Here is a 20,157-nt window from a genome sequence, read left to right on the forward strand (position 1 = left end):
TACAATTTCCTTCAGACAAGTAAAGAACTGTCGGATCAATACAAACAGATTCAAGACGCAGTAGATTTTGTATTTTAAGGCTGTTTTTAATCCGCTTCACCTGGATATTCAGCATCCAAAATATCTTTTTACTGTAAAAGTAAGACAAAGATTGGACTAAACCAACATAAATTCATGTTTTTTTATATTTAAAAACTGTCTCTAGGGTGTTTTGTTGGTTTCCATCTTCCAGAAAGAAAGACCGGTCGTCAAACAGACGCTTTTCTCTTCAAACCAAATGTTATTGTTTCCTGTGATTTGTTTCATTTGTCTGGACATCAACAGAAGGGGAGGAGTTACTGGTCACATGACTCTGTGCCTTGTCCTATGCAATACCACATGTTAGCTCCTGAGAATTATATTTGAATGTGTAAAATGAGGATTCAGCTCTGAGGGGGGGGGTCACTTTAGTAATTTTATTTTCTACATTAAATGGGAAATATCTCATCTTTGTCTTCTCTGTCTTTAATTTATGATCTTTGTCTCCTGATTCGTTTCTTACAGACAACAAGAAGGATTTCCTTTCACTGGTTAAAGGGACAGTTCACTAATAACACAAGTTATCACTAATAACGGGTTAAATCTCTCGTCTGTTTGGAGGCTGAAGAGCAACAAACGTTTCATCATGTTGGATTTCAACTCATACTTTTATTTTTTGCTCCATATTTTCTAAACTATTTACAGGCAATTTTGATTGAACATGATGAATTCATATTAATTAACTAAATGTGCCATTCACCAGCTTTCATTATTTAATTAATAAATTAGTGCAAATAATACACATGTATTGTGAGGGGTAGAGTGACACATTTAAACAATTGATTTATTTATTTGTTATTGTTTCATTTTTTATTTAAAAAAAATAATTGAAATGGTAAACAATTAAAATTAAATCTTAGTTTTACAATAAATAATTAAAATTCATTTAGTTGTTTTAAATTACGTATTTATATACATAATTATTTTTTAAATATGTATTTATACAAAACTATTTTTACATAAATATATTTTTAAATATATATTTTTTATATATGTAACAATATATATATTTAAATATGTATATAATCTCTATATCTAAATAAAAATATACATTTAAATTAAAAATAATATATATAATTATATTTGTTTACATTGTCTTAAATGCTAATTTATAACATGTTTAAATAATTAAACTTAAAATTGTAAAAGTGTTTCAGCCAAAATAGGTCTTTTCTTTTATCTCGATAACACGGCTTCGTGCAAAAGAAACAGAAACAAGCAGAGAAGATAACTATTTTAATTTCTTGTGTACACTAAAAGTAAAATTTACACACGTATCGTCTGAAAAGAACCCGGGCATGCACGATAACCTCCTGACGGGCTCTTCAAGTGATTCAGTTTTTTTCCATAGGAATTTCCCCGTACATTTTACAGTCCATAGTTTAACTGTACACAGTCTAAAGCCACAGTGAACTATGATTACATCCATTTCATCTTTACAATGTGCAAAATCCTCCTGGGAGACGGGCCCGACAGTAGTATGAGCAACAAAAAGAAATATTGCAAAAAAAAAGAAAAGACAATGAGCAAAATAAGAGCCGCGACAACAACAAAAGTAAAGCACTTCATATCAGGAACAGAGTACGAACACCCGGCACATGGAAGCAGAAATTGGTCCCTTAATTCCCTTCTGATGCGACTCGACCTTCACTGCAGAGAAACCTTTAAGTTTCAGTGGTTTTAACCCAAAAAACAACAACCAAAAAGTCCTGTTTCGACAAAAAAAACAACAAGGAAACCTGTTTTTAATCCACAAAAGTAAAACAGATGAACGTGGAATCAAAAGTAAAAACATCCTGCGTTGTGACGCCGACAGGAAGGAGGGCGGGGCATGATTTTAATTTAAAATAAATGCAATAAAAAAAGACAGAATGCGGGTTAAAGAAAAGGTCAAAATGAAAAAAAGGCCTTTAAAACACAACGAAGGGGACAAAAAACATTCAGCTGGATTTTGCAGGCAGTGTGGTTTCAAGTCGATAAATATATATTTATATTTATATATAGACAGAGATTTTATAGATGTATACAAACGCATTTAAACTCAAACACATGTTCCACTTCATGTTGATTGGAAGAGCCTCGGCCAAAGCGTTTCCTTCACACACGGACACGGACACACTCCCACCACGGAGACGTGAAACCAGCCGGTTACAAACAGACCCGGACAGAAAAAAAAGGAATAGAAACATTTAATCCCTGATTATATACACGATGATTCTTCTAGAGATATGAACGGCACACACACACACACACGCACACACACACACACACACACACACACACTTCTATACCTTCCACTGTAAATTATCAACTCTATAAATTAATCCTTTTTTCCTGTTAAATGTGCAGGTCGTCCCCCGTTCCTTCACGTCCGAGCTGTTTCCTGTGATCATAAATGCGTCGCTTTATTATAATAATAATAATAATTCAACAAATAAAAAAAAAAAAGGGTTTAAATTGAAGGAAAAAAAGCGAGAATTAAAAATGTAATTAAGTATGAAAAGGGGAGGAGCTAAGACGCAGCGAGAGAAGAAAATAAAGAAAGAAGGCGAGGGCCCAGGGGGCGGGGCTTAGAGGAGATAGGGAATGATGTGAGTGGAGGAGGAGGGTCAGGGGGCGGGGCTTTCAGGGGGCGGGGCTTCAGTCCGGCGTGGCCTGGCAGCTGAGCGGCATCAGCGTGGCGGGGAACATCAGCACCTTGGCCTGCATGAAGGACAGGTCCGGCAGCCCGGCGATCACTTTGGACGCCTCGTCGCTTAGATTCTCCTCTTTCCTCGGCTTCCTGTCGGATTGCAGGAGGAAACGAAAAAAGGACTGAAACCAAATAATCCGATCAGGTTTGTGCGTCAGATGAGGATTAATACTTTGGAGGATTGTGAAGTCTACTCCCTCTTTGACCTCTGACCTGGTGGACGTGCTGGTCTTCTCCATGGTGGACATCAGGCGGGCGAAGGCGTCCGCCACGCGGCTGCCGGGGCCGCCGGCGTCCATCTTGGCCGTCGTCAGCTCGTACAGCTCCGGGTCGACTCCTGGAACGAGGAGACGAGGAAGCATGACGACACGGAGGAGAGGAGACAAGTGTGTCGGGATGCGGCCTCTAAGTGTGTCGGGATGCGGCCTTTAAGTGTGTCGGGATGCGGCCTTTAAGTGTGTTGGATGCGGCCTTTAAGTGTGTTGGATGCGGCCTTTAAGTGTGTTGGATGCGGCCTTTAAGTGTGTTGGGATGCGGACTCTAAGTGTGTTGGGATGCAGCCTTTAAGTGTGTCGGGATGCGGCCTTTAAGTGTGTCGGGATGCGGCCTTTAAGTGTGTCGGGATGCGGCCTTTAAGTGTGTCGGGATGCGGCCTTTAAGTGTGTTGGATGCGGCCTCTAAGAGTGTTGGGATGCGGCCTTTAAGTGTGTTGGGATGCGGCCTTAAGTGTGTTGGGATGCGGCCTTAAGAGTGTTGGGATGCGGCCTTAAGAGTGTTGGGATGCGGCCTTAAGTGTGTCGGGATGCGGCCTTTAAGTGTGTTGGGATGCGGCAAAAATAAAAGCTCTTATTTTGAAGGGGATTCACACAAGGTGAACTAAACTTTAGGGTTTAAATTCATTGTTTTAAAGATATATATAAAAATGCAAATAATGCTTCTGACGGTCCCTAAGTTTTAGAGATGAGCGTTAAAGTTTTTTTTATCTGAATTGCATGTTTTTAAAATGTAACTTTTGATTTAAAGTTGGACTAATTAATTAATGTTAATTTTGTGTACTTACTGCTATGATGTCGTCTCTCTGCCTTGTTCATATTGTTATTGCTTTGAAGTAAAATGTATTAATATTATTATTATATCATTTTCACATTTTGTCAATTTGAGTTTTTAAACCTCGTCAATAAAGAGTGAAGATTTCGTCCTCCTGCATCCTCCCACGGACGAGAGTTAGGCGCGAGGAGTTAGGAGTTAGGAGTTAGGAGTTAGGAGTTAGTAGTTAGGAGTTAGTAGTTAGGAGTTAGTAGTTAGGAGTTAGTAGTTAGGAGTTAGGAGACAGGAGACAGGAGGCCGTGTCAGCTGCTGACCTGGGATGGAGGGCGAGCTGCTGGAGCCTGAATCCTCCACAGGACCAAAGAAATCCAGGTTTAACAGAGACGAGCCTCCGCTCGCTGCACGGGGAGGAGGGGGGGGGGGGGGTTAAGAGAGAGAGAGAGAGAAAGAGAGAGACAGAGAGAGAGAGAGAGAGAGAGAGAGAGAGAGAGAGAGAGAGACAGAGAGAGAGAGAGAGAGAGAGAAATAGGAAACCAGAACAGGAGCAGCAGTGTCAGTGATCAGAAGCAGAGCGCTACATGTTAGCTTGGTCTCAGTCTTCATGCAGAGCGGCCATGTTGTTTTCATGAGCGGTTAAAGGAAAGAGCCACAGTCTCATCCGCTCACTGCGGAGGGTTGAAAGCGTCTGAGGGGACATTTTTATTTTGTGTATTAAACGTTCTGCTGCCACAGAACGAGCGACACGTCGGCTGAACTTTGTAGTTTCTCCGTCGGCTGAAGACCTAAAAGGTCTTGAGATCCGCGAGGAGATGAAACTACACTCCAAACTGGAGTAAAAATAGAGCTTTGTGGACTGTTTATTGTGGATTTTTCCTTTAATGAAGTCATTTTTTAATTCTACATAATCGTCTCGACGACATTTCCACACTGTGTGAAAAACAACAACAACAACAACAACAACAGGACTGAAGCGTCTACAGATTTTAAAGAAACACTACGAGGGGGTTATGAGAGAAGTGTGCGAAAAAACAAGACGGCAGCGTCCGTGGCGGCTGGAGGGTTCAGAGGTCAGAGGTCACGTACCGTCCAGAGGGTTGGTAAGGCCACTGCTGCTCCAGTCGAACTGGACGGGTGGGAGCGCCTCCTGCTGGAGGGCACGGGGTCACGCGGTCAGTTCACACGTGAATGGATAACATGTACAGGTGCGTTGTGGATGCTTTTTTTCAGGGGGGGGAGGGGCCTCACCTGGACGGCGTCCGGGGGGCAGGAGCCGGCCTCTGGAGCCGCTGGAGGCGCCTGAGCTATGGAGGCGATCATCTCTGCTGCAGAGACGGGCTTCACGGGCTCTTTGGTTGGTTCCAGCATCCCCTGGAGGAGAAAAGAGGAAGAAGAACTAGAAGAGGAAGAAGAACTAGGGATTTAACCTGCGAGCGACTCGAAGGGCTTTTTAAGCTAGTAGTCGCTTTGTTAGGTACATGAGATTAAATGTTCTGAATTAAATATAAAAAACACAATTGGCATTTAATTGAAAGGCCCAGAACTCTCTGGAGATTATGAATCTCATCTGGACGAGTCGAGAGTAAGATGAAATAAAAATAATCCTTCATTAGTCCCTCAGTGGGGAAATTACAGGATTACAGCAGTTTTGCTCACAAGTAAATAAAAATCAAGTAAAATAAATTAACAGTAAAATTAAAATTTAAAAAAAAATCTAAATTAAATTAAACAGTAAGAAAAAATATTAAATATTCAGATGGAATAAAAAATTAAATAAGTAAAAATTAAAATTAAAATGAAATAAGTTTAAAAAAAAAAAATTAAATTAAATAATCCAGGCTGCAAACCAGAGATTACTTTCATTATCAGGAGTTGCCTCAATGAATTTAGAAATGTCCATTAAAAGGTTCACTTTCTGCTTTTGGGCCCAAATACCAGAAGATATTTATCTTAAAAGTGCCGTTGAACAGAGAAAGTAGAGAGTTTGCTTGAGAAGAGTGCACATATTGAATAATACAGGTAATAACTCCTCGTGCAGGCGACTCACCAGGCTGGCGGCGTACATGGGCACGATGACCGGCTGCTTCTTCTGCCCCGTGAACAGCTGCACACATGAAAGCGGCGCGTTAATAAAGATGGAGGTCAGTCAAAAAAAAAAAAGAAAAGAAAAGAGCCGGCGCTTCTCTTACGATGTTGCGGGTGTCGATGCCGAGGCAGCAGAGCAGCGCCTTGTTGCAGTACGAGCCGCCCCACTGGTACCGGAGGCCCACCGACTCGTGGATGTCCCGCAGGTGCAACCACGCGCCGCCGCCGCGCGCCGACCTGCAGGACGCACAAGAGACGCAGCGTTTTACTGAAAAGAAGACGCTGAACGTTCATGCGGGAGGCGACAAAGACCTTGAAGCGGAAACCGTTCATGTCCAGGACAGAAGATTTCAGTTTGACACCTGTTGCTTCTGAAGACTTCCTGCTGCAGCTCGCAGGGTTAAAACCTCACCCGTTGCATGATGGCGGTGGCGTCTTCGTCTTCCCCTCCTCCTCTTCCTCGGCTCCCGGCTGACGCCGGTCCTCCGGATGCCTCAGCAGGATCCTCAGAGACGCCACCTCGTCTTCCTCTGACGGGACGAAGGGCTGAGGGAAGCTGCCCTGAAACAACTTCTCCAGACGGAGCGAGAGAGACGCCTGGAGAGAGAGAGAGGGGGGGGGGGGAGAGAGAGAGAGAGGGGGGGGGAGAGGGAGAGAGAGGGGATGGAGGGGAGAGAGGGAGAGAGAGAGAGACAGATAGAGAGAGGGAGGGTGGGAGAGAGAGAGAGAGAGAGAGAGAGAGAGAGAGAGAGAGAGGTGGGGGGGAGAGAGACAGGGAGGGGGGAGAGAGGAGGGGAGAGAGAGAGAGAGAAAGAGAGGGGGAGAGAGAGAGAGAGAGAGAGGTGGGGGGAGAGAGAGAGGGAGGGGGGAGAGAGGAGGGGAGAGAGAGAGAGAGAGAGGGGGGGGGGAGAGGGAGAGAGAGGGGATGGAGGGGAGAGAGGGAGAGACAGATAGAGAGAGGGAGGGTGGGAGAGAGAGAGAGAGAGAGAGAGAGAGAGAGAGAGAGAGAGAGAGAGAGAGAGAGAGGTGGGGGGGAGAGAGACAGGGAGGGGGGAGAGAGGAGGGGAGAGAGAGAGAGAGAGAAAGAGAGGGGGAGAGGGGGAGAGAGAGAGAGAGAGAGGTGGGGGGAGAGAGAGAAAGGGGAGAGAGGGAGAGGGAGGAGAGAGAGAGAGGGGGGAGAGAGAGAAAGAGAGAGAGAGACGGAGAAACGGAGACAGAGAGAGGGATAGATGTAGAGAGAGACAGAAAGAGGGAAAGGGTGAGAGGGAGGGAGAGATGTAGAGAGAGAGAGCAAGCGAAAGAGAGGGGGGAGAGGGAGTCCGAGAGATGAAGAAAAAGAGTGAGAGAGAGAGGGAGAGAGGGATGGAGAGAGAGACGGAGAGATAGAAAAAGGGACGGGGAGAGAGAGAGAGAGAGATAGAAAGAAAGAGAGAGAGAGAGAGAGAGAGAGAGAGGTCGTTTACTCCCATCCTCCAGAAACCGTCTCTTACAACCTGAGCAAGTGAAGCAGTGTTTTCTCTCATCAGAATAAGCGTCGATGCGACAGCAGCAGGTTCTTCCTCTCAGAGCAGTTATGAGCAGCTTCATCACGAGGTCGCATCTTTTTGTCCCGAGTCTCAATCTGTCCACCCGCTGGACGGCTGACGCTGTGTTACCGTCGGTGACGACTACAGTCGTCTCTCGCTGTAACGCGGTTCACCTTTAGCGGATATTTATTTTTGTTGCAGCGTTCAGTGTGAACGCGCTTTGTTCTGCGCCCTCATTGAGCTGAAGGACTGCACACCTCGTAATCGAGAAATGTGAGAAAATGTTCATGCCTGTCTGAGAAAAGTGTATAAAAGTGTGTGTTTAGGGGTTTTACGGCCTTAAAACATGTATAATAATGGTAAAAAATAAAGCTCACAATTTTGTGGATTTCGTCTATCGCGGGTTATTTTTGGAGCGAATCCCCCGCGACAAACGAGGGACCACTGCAGACGATGCTGCACAGTAAAGTGTGGAGGCTTTGTGTAAATGTTCCTTCACACCTTGAGGTGGTGTGAGGTCAATAAACAACAACAACCTGTTTCCCTGCTGGCTGCCACACTGGTTACACCGCCCGCTCTCGTCGACGGGCCGGTTAATGTTTAACGCGTGACTCAGCTGAGCAAACACAAGGAACTCATTTAAAATGAGATTAAAAAAACAACCAAAACTTCTTCCTCTTCTTTGGATTACAGGAAGCAGAACTTTGTGTCGGATCGTGAAAAGTCCTGTAATTTGCCTCCCAGTGAAGACTGAGCGCGTATTACAAAACTTAACAAATCTGATATGAGAAACAGATATTTACAAGTATCAGTGTATGAATATGACAGCGTCTACATGACATAACGGCAAATAATAACTACCATACTAGCTCCTCCCCTTTAGGAGCATCCATCATGACATCGAGATAGAGATATATAGATATCCTCTGTGCAAACCGGCCGGCCTGAACTTTAATTTACTGTCTTTTTACGCGACCTTAATACATTGAAGGTGAAAGGAATTTTAACCAGTTTTCATCAGAAGCGACTCGGAGCAACATATGTGGACGGATAACTCCCAGTCTGACCAGTTTACTTCCCACGGTTCTTACCGACTGTCTTTCTGTCCTGCTGGTTTCCTCGCTGACTGCGGGAAGCTCGCTCTCGTGCCACTCGTCTTCCTCGTCTTCCTCCTCCCCTCTGCTCTCTGCGGGAGGAGCGACGCTCTGGTCCGTGCTGAACGCCGCCCAGGACTCCTCGCCGTCCTCCTGCTGCTCCCTCTCCTCATCTTCCTCCTCCTTCTCCTCCTCCTCCGCCTGCTGCTCCCCGAAGGCGCTCCACCCTGCCTCCGCCTCGCCGTCTGCGGCCTCGGCCGCCGAGTTGAAATTCCCAAAGCTGTCGCTGACGGGGAAGTCCGCGAACTTGCCTCCTTCCTCCCCCTCGTTTTCACTGGCGTGAAACTTGGGGGAGTTGAAGTCGCCGAAGTCATCTTCGTCCTTGGTTTCCTGTGCGGCGGCGGCGGCGGCGGCGGCAGGGCCGTCCGACCCGCTCGGCTCACGCTGGACGTCCGGCTGGTCGAAGTCGGCAAAGCCCTGGCCGCCGAATGAGCCGGCGTCTCCGAAGTCACCGAAGTCCTCAAAGTCGTCCTCGTCGTCGTCCTCGGCCAGCTGGCTGTGGTCGGCCGGAGTGGCGGTCTCCCCCTGGAGGGGCGGCGAGGGCACCGAGCCCGTTGTGCTCATGTCGGCGAACTCCTCCAGAGCGTCTGTCGACAGCGGCCGGCCCAGCGACGTCTCCGTCTCAGTCTCGGTCTCTGTTTCCGTCTCGTTACCGGAGCCCTTTCCGTCTGACTGTCCCGCCTCGCCGTCTGCGGCTACGTCTACATCCACGGCTACGTCTACATCCGCGGCTACGTCCGCGGCTACGTCCAGCGAGAGTTCGCTCTCGCCGCCGCCCGCGGCGTCTTTGGACTCGTCCCCGCGGGCTGCGTCCGCCCCGTTCAGAGCGAGGGGTCTGTGAGAGCAAGCCGCCTCGAGGTTCGAGTGCTCCCGAGCAAAGGCTACGTCCCTTTGCTGAGACTCGGCGTCCGCGCGAGCGCCCCGGTCCGTGTTGCACGAGCCGCCGGGGGCCTCGGCGGGAACGCGTACGGAATCCGAGCCGGACTCGCCGGGGCCAGTCCTGTGCGCGTCCCTGACATTGTCCTCTGAAGGGGTTCCCTGCTCTACGTTACAGCGCTCGTCGCGGCGGGCGGCCTCCGCGGGATCGTCCGAGTCCTCCTCCGCCGTCGGGCCGGGGTGTCCCTCGGCATCGGAGAAAGCGGCAAAGTCCGCGAAGTCGTCCTCGGCAACGCCGCCCGCGTCCTCGTTGGACGCCCCTTCTAAAGGAGAGTGGACAGAATTCTGCGAGGAGGGGCTCCCCTGACCGTCGACGCTCGCAAACCCGTTCGTCAGCACCTCCGCGACTCCGCCGTTGCAGTCGGCGAGCTCGACGCCGCCCGGGAGACCCACAGAGCCGGAGAGGACCTTTTTCATCTCAGTTCTTTCTGAGGGACTGATGCCCGGGCGGCTCGCCGCCACAACGCCGTTCGCCTTGGACAGATCGCCGTTGGGGCCGCGGGCGCCGTTGCGGCCGTACCCCGTCACCCCTTTGCCGCCGAGCAGCTCCGGCGGGGAGGTGTCGGTCAGAGCTTGGCTCTGGTTGAAAGTGGTCGGGGTGTCGAACTCGGTGAAGCTGACGCTGTTCGGGACGCCGGAGAAGTCGCCGAACTCGTTGTCGTCGTCGTCCTCCTCCGCGGCGTCCTCCATCGGGGGCGGAGAGGACGAGTAGATGCGGATCACGTCCGGCTCCATGGTTCTCTGGCAGGCGACGGATCCTCCTGGCTACACCTGGAGACGGCGAGAGAGAAGACATCGTGAGAAACAAAATCATCCGTCACGGCAGGTATATCAATAAAAAACATGTGTTTAAGCCCCATTCCTGGCGCCGTAAACACAGGAAGTAAATGAGAGCAGCGCCCGTGGCGCTCAAGGGTCAATTTGCTTGATGAGCGGGTCGAGACGAAGCACAGATTGAATTACGGATCCTCTGAAGGAGCACAGATTGGAGTCAAACTGACAGTAATAAAGTGGTAATGACAAACTAGTGCAGAGGTGTAAAGCAACTGAGACAAAACAAACTGAGATAGCGAGAACATAAACTATGACGGCGCTTCAGTCTCCAGAATACAGACGTTATCATCACTTCCTTGGGGAATAATTGTGAATGTGTACTTGTAAACTCTCTCTCCCTCTATAAAGCTCTTGGATGTTCTCCTAAAAGTCTTATCTCTGTGTGTCTGACATTAGAATCACAAAAACAAATCATTAAAACAAAAAATGTGATTCAATTAGTTGTGTTTAAAGGCAGTTGTTTCCACAGGAAGGTCCCTCAAAATCTAACGTACGCAAAACATGAAGCACTTTGTTTGTTTTTTAAAGTAAATCATGCCGTCCTCTCAGGAACCTACTGAAGAAGTTATTTAGGAAAACAAAATCCTGCGTGACCCAAAAAAAGATTGTATTCTTAACGAGAAGACCCAAACTTCTTGGACGTCAAACTGAAAGAGGAAACTCAAACAGAGCTGGAACAGTGGGCGGCGACGGTGACGCGTGTTTGCTTTGTTGGCCTTATCTCACTGAATACCTGTATGTTTACACCCAGGCGGCCGCTGACTTCCACCACAGGCATGCAAATCCAGAAAGACGACAGAGGAAACGTCTCTGCCACATTCCTAATTTGTTAGGAACTTCCATCCCCATCAAAACATCCCGACAACTCGAATAAAACTTAAGTCAACCGACTTAGTAAGTCAAAGTAAGCGAGTACATTTACTCATTTCCATTTTTCTGCATCTTTACAACAGGCATGTATTTGCATAAAGGTTCAGCTAAGATGACGTCAGACTTCAGTGGCAAATTCGCAAACTACCAAAAAAGAACGTAAACGTACTTTTTAACTAGAAAACTCAACGTGTTGCCCTTTAAGACGAGTTGTCACCTTATCCTTCTCACAAGGTTTTTTTTTCTCCAGGATTCACACACTCGACACCACGTTCAGGGTGTTATCTCCACTTCCACACCTTTTCCTCCTCACTTGTCTGATGTTTTGTTTTGAAGCGAACTAAGCTAATTCTGTACCCGTTTGGCGGCCCCGATAAACCAGCAAACACCAAATAAATTAGTGACGTTATGTAGACATAACGTCTAAACACTATGATCCATGTGACACCGACCACAAGGCATCTCGTGTACCTGTGAGGCCGAGACGAGCTCGCTGAGACGTGGTGTAGCGGCAGCTAGCTTAGCTTAGCTTGACTAGCCGGTGTTACGGTTTCACAAGCGACCGCGTCAATTAGAGACTTACAGCTGAACGGGTGTGTTGTTGTCGTTGTTACGACAGCTGTTCACGATATGAAGACAACAAATATAGTTCACTTTTTTTATACAGTGTCAAGCCTTGTCATATACATCATATATATCATATAAAAAATTAACAGACGCGTAAAGTCTCCAGTTAACACGGTCGCCTGGTTAACCGTAGCACCAGTTTAGGTGCAGAAGAGCCAAAAGCGAAGCTAATTCATGAGCCACGACACGAGTTAAACGTCTTATCACCGCGTCACCACGTCAGCGGGACGTTTGTTTTATCAAACCTGATCATCTCAGGTGTGTGAAGGCGAGAAATGTCAACGGAATCAGGTACAAGTGTGAGTTAGAAGTCCACCAGCTCGGCTAACTACGCAGCTAGCTAACAGGCTAACAACAAGCATCTCTTCCGGCCGATCCCCTGTCCTCCGGATCGGGTTTGTGGCAGCAGGTGTCCCGGGACACCAACAACAAGAACAACAGGTGAAGCTAACCGTGGGTTGATGTCCGCTGACGTCCATAACTCGGTTAAAAGACGGTGCCGTCCGTTAACGTTGCCGGATTGAGCCGGTTGAAGAGCGCCGGACGGCGGAAAGTGAAGGTTGAGTCAACCGGCTGCTGCCTCGATATCCCCCAGCATGCACCGCCGCGACAGGTTGGCTCTCTGCTGCTGCTGCTGCCTCAATATCCCCCAGCATGCACCGGAGTGACAGGTCGCGTCTCTGCTGCTGCTGCTGCTGCTGCTGCCTCAATAATCCCCCAGCATGCACCGCGGTGACAGGTCGGCCCTACGCTGAGTTGTTTTGTTTTTTTGCTAAACTTTCCATGTTTAACAGGTACGTCAGTTTAGTAACTAAGTACATTTACTCAGGTACGTTACTTAAGTACAATAAATACACATTTTATGTGTGCACACACACACACACACACACACACACACACACACACACACACACACAAATACAATTGTCCTTGGCACATACTGAATATAGAAATAGTGGTTTATTCCTCATATAGATCTTCATGTGCTTTTAATATGGCTGCAGCAGGACAACACACCATGTGAGGTAGTCAGCACATACAGATCACGGAGGCCTCAATGTCCTTTGTTTACTGCTACAAAATGTGATTTAAAAAAACAAAACATATTACAAAATATGAAAACTATTCCACCCACGGCATCAGCGGCCTTCAGTTAATCCCAGTCTATAAGCTTTTAGGTCATATTTACATTAGTAGAAGGCCATTCAAATCCCCCAAAATGTGATTTTATAAATGTCCTGTGATCTTTTCTCGCTGAATGTTTCAACACATTCACAAAAACTTTGCTCAAGTAGATCACAAACACGCATATTAAGTTTTCCAAAAAAAATGGGCCGTGACCCACAAAAAACAGTCGCGCCCCTCCACGTCAGGCCAGTTTGGTGACAGTGACGCCGCCTTTGATCCACAGCGTGTCGATGTCGCTGAGCACCGTCAGTCTGTGGTGGAAGTCGAACAGCTTCTGTCCGTCCACCAACACACGAAACCGACTCTGCTCGCAGTAGATCTCAATCTGGGAGAAGAGACACACAAAGTTTCAGGTTCATGTGATCTTCTGTTCTCTAAAAACTGAAACAGTGTTGAAAACAATGATTATAAGCAGTAGCTTAAGGAAGCTAGTTACGCTACTAGTTATGAAGCACACACACACACACACACACAATTATACCAACAATGTGTTGGATTTTTACAGTTAAATTAGCAATTTAGGGTTTAATGACCAACAGCATGTGATGTCAGTATGTCACATGATCAAATATAAACTTTATATTGGACAAATATAGAGTAAAATGATGAATAATGTATTTAATTTAACCGTTCTTTTTTTGTTTATGTGGAATAAGTATGGAAGCCCATTTCCGCAACAAAAAAAAATCATAATTATGGCAACAAAAAACTAAAAAAAAGTCAACAAAAAGAAGAAATAATTAAAGTCAACAAAAGAAAGTATGGCAATAAAAAGTCGACAAAAAAAAAAAGTATGACCAAAAAAAAAGTCGTCGAAAAAAAGTCAACAAAAAAAGTTGAAAAAAAAGTATGACAAAAAAAGTTGAAAAAAAAGTACGACAAAAAAAGTCGATAAAAAAAAAGTTGAAAAAAAAGTATGACAAAAAAAAGTCGACAAAAAAAGTATGACATAAAAAAGTATGACAAAAAAAAAAATCGATAAAATAAAAGTTGACAAAAAAAAGTCGAAAAAAAAGTATGAAAAAAAAGTTGACAATAAAAAAGAAATAGCCGATAAAAAAAAAGATGACAAAAAAAGTATGAAAAAAAAGTCAACAAAAATAAGTATGACAAAAAAAGTTGAAAAAAAGTACAACAAAAAAAGTTAATAAAAAAAAAGTTGAAAAAAAAGTATGACAAAAAAAAGTTGACCAAAAAAAAAGTATGACCAAAAAAAGTCAACAAAAAAAAGTCGACAAAAAAAAGTTGCAAAAAAGTATGACAAAAAAAGTTGAAAAAAAAGTACGACAAAAAAAGTCGATAAAAAAAAAGTTGAAAAAAAAGTATGACAATAAAAAGTCGACAAGAAAAAAAATATGACCAAAAAAAAAGTCGACAAAAAAAAGTTGAAAAAAAGTATGACAAAAAAAGTTGAAAAAAAAGTACGACAAAAAAAGTCGATAAAAAAAAAGTTGAAAAAAAGTATGACAATAAAAAGTCGACAAGAAAAAAAGTATGACCAAAAAAAAAGTCGACGAAAAAAAGTCAACAAAAAAAAGTCGACAAAAAAAAGTTGAAAAAAAAGTATGACAAAAAAAGTTGAAAAAAAGTACGACAAAAAAAGTCGATAAAAAACAAGTTGAAAAAAAAGTTCTTTTTTTGTTTATGTGGAATAAGTATGGAAGCCCATTTCCGCAACAAAAAAAAAATCATAATTATGGCAACAAAAAACTAAAAAAAAGTCAACAAAAAGAAGGTGTCAACAAAAAAAAGTATGGCAATAAAAAGTCGACAAAAAAAAAAGTATGACCAAAAAAAAAGTCGACGAAAAAGTCAACAAAAAAAAGTTGAAAAAAAGGTATGACAAAAAAAGTTGAAAAAAAAGTACGACAAAAAAAGTCGATGAAAAAAAAGTATGACAAAAAAAAAAGTATGACCAAAAAAAGTCGACCAAAAAAAGTCAACAAAAAAAAGTAGACAAAAAAAAGTTGCAAAAAAGTATGACAAAAAAAGTTGAAAAAAAAGTACGACAAAAAAAGTCGATAAAAAAAAAGTTGAAAAAAAAGTATGACAATAAAAAGTCGACAAGAAAAAAAATATGACCAAAAAAAAAGTCGACAAAAAAAAGTTGAAAAAAAGTATGACAAAAAAAGTTGAAAAAAAAGTACGACAAAAAAAGTCGATAAAAAAAAAGTTGAAAAAAAGTATGACAATAAAAAGTCGACAAGAAAAAAAGTATGACCAAAAAAAAAGTCGACGAAAAAAAGTCAACAAAAAAAAGTCGACAAAAAAAAGTTGAAAAAAAAGTATGACAAAAAAAGTTGAAAAAAAGTACGACAAAAAAAGTCGATAAAAAACAAGTTGAAAAAAAAGTTCTTTTTTTGTTTATGTGGAATAAGTATGGAAGCCCATTTCCGCAACAAAAAAAAAATCATAATTATGGCAACAAAAAACTAAAAAAAAGTCAACAAAAAGAAGGTGTCAACAAAAAAAAGTATGGCAATAAAAAGTCGACAAAAAAAAAAGTATGACCAAAAAAAAAGTCGACGAAAAAGTCAACAAAAAAAAGTTGAAAAAAAGGTATGACAAAAAAAGTTGAAAAAAAAGTACGACAAAAAAAGTCGATGAAAAAAAAGTATGACAAAAAAAAAAGTATGACCAAAAAAAGTCGACCAAAAAAAGTCAACAAAAAAAAGTAGACAAAAAAAAGTTGAAAAAAAAGTACAACAAAAAAAGTCGATAAAAAAAAAGTTGAAAAAAAAGTATGACAATAAAAAGTCGACAAAAAAAAAAAGTATGACCAAAAAAAAAGTCGACGAAAAAAAGTCAACAAAAAAAGTCGACCAAAAAAAGTTGAAAAAAAAGTACGACAAAAAAAGTCGATTAAAAAAAAAGTTGAAAAAAAAGTTCTTTTTTTGTTTATGTGGAATAAGTATGGAAGCCCATTTCCGCAACAAAAAAAAAATCATAATTATGGAAACAAAAAACTAAAAAAAAGTCAACAAAAAGAAGAAATAATTAAAGTCAACAAAAAAAGTATGAAAAAGTCAACAAAAAAAAGTATGACAAAAAAAGTTTTAAAAAAAGTATGACAAAAAAAGTCGATAAAAAGGTGACAAAAAAAAGTATGAAAAAAAAGGTCCAAAAAAAAAAAAGTTCACAAAAAAAGTTCACAAAAAAAGTATGAAAAAAAAGTCGACAAAAAAGTATGAAAAAAAAGTCGACAAAAAAAAAAAGTATGAAAAAAAAGTCGACAAAAAAAAAGTATGAAAAAAAAAGTCAAAAAAAAAAAAGTTGACAAAAAAAGTTGACAAAAAAAAGTATGAAAAAAAGTTGACAAAAAAAGTATGAAAAAAAAGTTGACAAAAAAAAGTCGACAAAAAAAAGTATGAAAAAAAAGTCGACAAAAAAAAAAGTATGAAAAAAATATGAAAAAAAAGTCCAAAAAAAAAAGTTGACAAAAAAAGTTGACAAAAAAAAGTATGAAAAAAAAGTTGACAAAAAAAAAGTATGAAAAAAAAGTTGACAAAAAAAAGTATGAAAAAAAAGTCGACAAAAAAAAAAGTATAAAAAAAAGTCTTTCTTCTCAATACATGTTTTTTTGCCCCATAGACTGACACTTTCTGGGTTTACCTTGAACGGCTGGTCCGGGATGAAGGGGAAGAACGGAACGGCCCGTTCGGCGGGCCCCCAGGATCCGGCCACACAGGCCCTGCGCAGGACCTGCCGGTCCCTGAACCTGACGCAGAGCTCCAGGGCCACGTCGGGCGGAGGCTCCCCGGTTCCACGTCCACACGTCAGGGCGATGTAGAACCTAAAGGACGGATAACCAGACACACGACTCTGAGTCTACGGGGAAAGGGTTCAGATCACAAAGCCATGAGAAACACCGTTATATAGCTCTGTTTGAGAACTTCTAATATCTCCTATCGGTTTTGGTATTTGGCAAACAAAAAAACAACGATGATCAAGTAAGTTCTAAAGCAACTTGTGAAGGAAAGCGGACGTTATGATCATGTTTTACCTGTCAGGACATGAGTCCACCACACCCACCACCACGACCTTCTTCCCCGGACGCATCCCACCTGAGATGTGACCTCTGAAAGGAACCGCCTGCGCACACATACACACACACATACACAGACTTTTTATAATATACTGTATGTTTAACAATACTTTTGGGTTTGGGGAAAACGTCTCGAGCATACAAGTGAAATATTTTGAGAAAAAAAATGGTTACCAGATCTCCCTTTGCAGCCTTTCCCTCAGGAGGACGAACACTCGGTTTATTTCCGTCACTTCTCTGTGGAACAACCCATTTCTGAAAGGTAAAAAAAAAACAACAACATGATTTTAACTTAAATGAATCAGTCCGGCGTTTCCAGAAATCACTGAGGCTGTTCAGATGATTTCAAATCACGTGATTGTTGATCAAATTATTTCAGCTGGTTACTTTTCTATAAAAAAAACCATTACAAATATGCTCAAACCATTGTCGAGGTTATTTCAAGGAATAATAAAATTAAAAAAAAAACATGCAGCAGCTCAAAATAGTGACATAATTCCGTGTTTTTCCTGCCTGCAGTAGCTACTTGTGACCAGCAGAGGGCAGCGGCGGCGCTGCAGAGCGAAATAAACAACAGCCGCGCTGCTAGAGGGAGAGTAGAGTAAGACGACAGGAGGAAGCTAACAGCTAAACTATGCTATGAAGAAAGAATAAGCATAAAAGTTATAGTTTAGAGGTTTCTTATGGAAAAAGTTAATCCCAAAATGGGCCGCGGGGACCAGCTGGTCAAAGATCTGCTGAGTATTTTAAGACGAGTGAATTCAGTCTCTGGTAAGTGTTGTGTTGCCTATTTAGCATCCTGTGCTAACATAGCCTGTAGCAGTAGTTTGTGCTTTTAAGTCAACATTTACCAACAAAAATAAACAATTTGATTGAGTTAAATTAACTAAAGCATAATTATAATTATGGAAAATGCTTTATACATCCAAAAGTATTGAATGGTGAGACATGATTTTTGTCAAAAGTAAAGTTTCAAATACATTGAGTGCAGTTAAAAGTACAATATTATAGAAGAAGAAGTATTTTAAAGCATAAAATTAAATACTCAAGTGCGGTACAAGTATGTAAAAAAAAATATGTATCTTCATTTCGGTTTCTTACTTACAGTTTATTTTTTATTGAATATAAACACCCAAATAAAATGTATTGAACAACATTCAAATAATTTCTTGCACTAGAAACTATAAAGAAATGTCTTTACATTAAAAGTTAAATTATTTAAAATAAAATAAAATAAAATAATATAAACATAATTTGCACATTTCAGAGTTTGGTAAAAAAAAAAAAAAGAGAAGACAATAAATTGACTGACTGAAGTCAAAGCCACTCAGCGTGACCTCGCGCACCTTGTGACCAGCACGTGCCCCGTCAAGTTAGAATGAAACAGGAAGTAGAATGATTGCAGGTTCTACCTTCAGAATAAAAGCTGCTCAAGAGGTTCACACTTTTGTGTTCGTCTTTTAGGGGAAAAAATAAGATTTTATGTAGTAAAGTTTTACATTTAAAATAAACCACTAAGAAATGAACACCCTAATCTCATGAGTAGTTATACTTTGTAAATTACTTCTGAAGTCCTTTAACCCGAAAACCACCGAGCCGACACGAAGTCTTCACAGACGATAAGACATAATAATTAGTATATTATATTTTGTATCATTAAGTTATTATATAAATGTAATGCAGTTTAAAAAAAAGTATGATATGTCCATCTGAAATGTTGTAAAGGAGAAGTGAAAAAATAGCAAGAAATGGAGACTACTGGAAAGTACTAGCACCTTAAAATTGTACTCTGATACAGTACTTGTACTTCAATACAACAGCTCTGGTTTTCCTCGTAGATTTTGTTGACTTTACTTCATATATACGTGTTTAAAGTGCTGCCACGTGGATGATTGGTGCTTTCATTTTGTTAATTCTGACAGGAAGTTGCACTGTTTCTTCTCTTGCCAGCTTCACACCAGCCAGAGGAACAAGTTCTTTATGGAAACTGGTTTCAGGTCACCTGAGAAACACTGAAACCAGAAGAGTTAACCCTGACGCCCGCCTCCATCGGCTCCCTCTCTCCGCTGTGGAGCTGGTTCATATGATCCCCCCTCACCTGCTTCCTGTTTGCTCAGGTGTGTGTTCACACTCACCTTCCTGCCCTGCGCTGTCACTCCGTGCGTCTCGGCCATGTTGATCCCAAGAAAACAAACAAACAGCGAAGGAGAAAGAGCTGCAGGTCCAGTTTGTCCGCCTCCGACGTCTCCGGTCGACTGTGACGTGAAAGCTTCAACCTGCCTCATTACACTCTAACACACACACACACACACACTCACTCTGGTAATCAGCTGCCACTGCATGCCTTTCCCTCTCAGGTCAGCAACAACAGAGCTCATTGTGAGGCTGTGGCTGCCGGCAAAACCACAAATACTCGATCTTCTTCAGGTTCTCTTTGCAAAAGGTGCTTTTTAACAACGTTTCGTCACGTAATGACGCAAAAAAATTAAGATTAATATCTTCTAATGATCACAAAAATAAAGATTAACATGAAGCAGTTTAGGCTCCACGTGACGCTCCGTATGAAAGTTGATTATATTTGTGTTAAAAAAAATGTACAATCGTAGTATTTTGCTGTTAGATATATCATTTCATAAACCTGTTTTTACTATGTATATTATTTGATTTAATCATTTTCTGAGGAGCTTATACTTTGTCTTCTTTTTTATTTCTTTCTGTTTTGTTGACCCTGCGGTTTGTCAATCATGTAAAGTAAAGAAAAAACAGATAATGTACACATGAACCTGTGGATCTGTAAACAAGGAATAGCAGAGTTCACACAGATGTTGAAACATGGTCGTCGATACATTCGCTGTCTGTTTGTTTTTGTGGGCTTAAAACCAAAATAAAAGCGACTTCAAGGAGTGTTGAAGATTACCCGCAAAGTACGTAAAGTATCAGTCAGATAGAAACTCACCTCACGCGTCTGCCGCTGAGGTTCGAGGCTTCAGACGCACGACTCCTTCGTCCTAGGTGACATTTTAGAAGCGTGTCTCGTCGCCACTTTCTCCCTTTTCCACTTTACGGGCGACAGAATGG

General features: G+C 42.3%; 2 protein-coding genes across 5 annotated transcripts; both read right to left on the bottom strand.

Moving 5' to 3' along the window:
* Positions 1–1,330: 1,330 nt before the first annotated feature.
* Positions 1,331–12,490, bottom strand: aftpha (aftiphilin a). 4 transcript variants are annotated; one of them, XM_068595721.1, is made up of 10 exons: positions 12,299–12,490; positions 8,517–10,286; positions 6,312–6,496; positions 6,004–6,136; positions 5,862–5,918; positions 5,063–5,185; positions 4,901–4,961; positions 4,132–4,215; positions 2,984–3,107; positions 1,331–2,860 (listed from the first exon to the last, which is right to left on the bottom strand). In XM_068595721.1, exons 2-10 carry the CDS (start codon positions 10,248–10,250, stop codon positions 2,719–2,721), a joined length of 2,643 nt encoding a protein of 880 aa, XP_068451822.1. In that variant the 5' UTR covers positions 10,251–10,286; positions 12,299–12,490; the 3' UTR covers positions 1,331–2,718. The 4 variants fall into 4 exon arrangements, with proteins under 4 accessions (XP_068451822.1, XP_068451821.1, XP_068451825.1 ...); XM_068595720.1 differs by having other exon boundaries at positions 4,901–4,964; XM_068595724.1 differs by lacking the exon at positions 4,132–4,215.
* A 297-nt stretch (positions 12,491–12,787) lies between these two features.
* LOC137798773 (galectin-related protein-like) lies at positions 12,788–20,132 on the bottom strand. Its single transcript, XM_068595718.1, has 6 exons — positions 20,036–20,132; positions 19,215–19,370; positions 17,254–17,334; positions 17,038–17,126; positions 16,647–16,827; positions 12,788–13,359 (listed from the first exon to the last, which is right to left on the bottom strand). The coding sequence occupies exons 2-6, from the start codon at positions 19,362–19,364 to the stop codon at positions 13,216–13,218; spliced, it is 645 nt and encodes a 214-aa protein (XP_068451819.1). The 5' UTR covers positions 19,365–19,370; positions 20,036–20,132; the 3' UTR covers positions 12,788–13,215.
* Positions 20,133–20,157: the final 25 nt, after the last annotated feature.

This window comes from Clinocottus analis, unplaced genomic scaffold, assembly GCF_023055335.1.
Source record: "Clinocottus analis isolate CAN_PGR_092001 unplaced genomic scaffold, fCliAna1.0.p SCAF_31, whole genome shotgun sequence".
Classification (NCBI taxonomy): domain Eukaryota; kingdom Metazoa; phylum Chordata; class Actinopteri; order Perciformes; family Cottidae; genus Clinocottus; species Clinocottus analis.

Bases quoted from the DNA above. Each gene is read 5' to 3' on its own strand.
- LOC137798773 (XM_068595718.1), bottom strand. From the start codon at position 19,364: ATGAGGCAGGTTGAAGCTTTCACGTCACAGTCGACCGGAGACGTCGGA. The intron at 17,335-19,214 runs GTGAGTGTGAAC...TTTACCTTTCAG, and splicing joins TGACAGCGCAGGGCAGGAAG to AAATGGGTTGTTCCACAGAG. The intron at 16,828-17,037 runs GTAAAACATGAT...TCCGTCCTTTAG, and splicing joins GTGGACTCATGTCCTGACAG to GTTCTACATCGCCCTGACGT.
- aftpha (XM_068595720.1), bottom strand. From the start codon at position 10,250: ATGGAGCCGGACGTGATCCGCATCTACTCGTCCTCTCCGCCCCCGATG. The intron at 4,216-4,900 runs GTACGTGACCTC...CTCCCCGTGCAG, and splicing joins CCTTACCAACCCTCTGGACG to CGAGCGGAGGCTCGTCTCTG. The intron at 2,861-2,983 runs GTCAGAGGTCAA...GCAATCCGACAG, and splicing joins AAGACCAGCACGTCCACCAG to GAAGCCGAGGAAAGAGGAGA.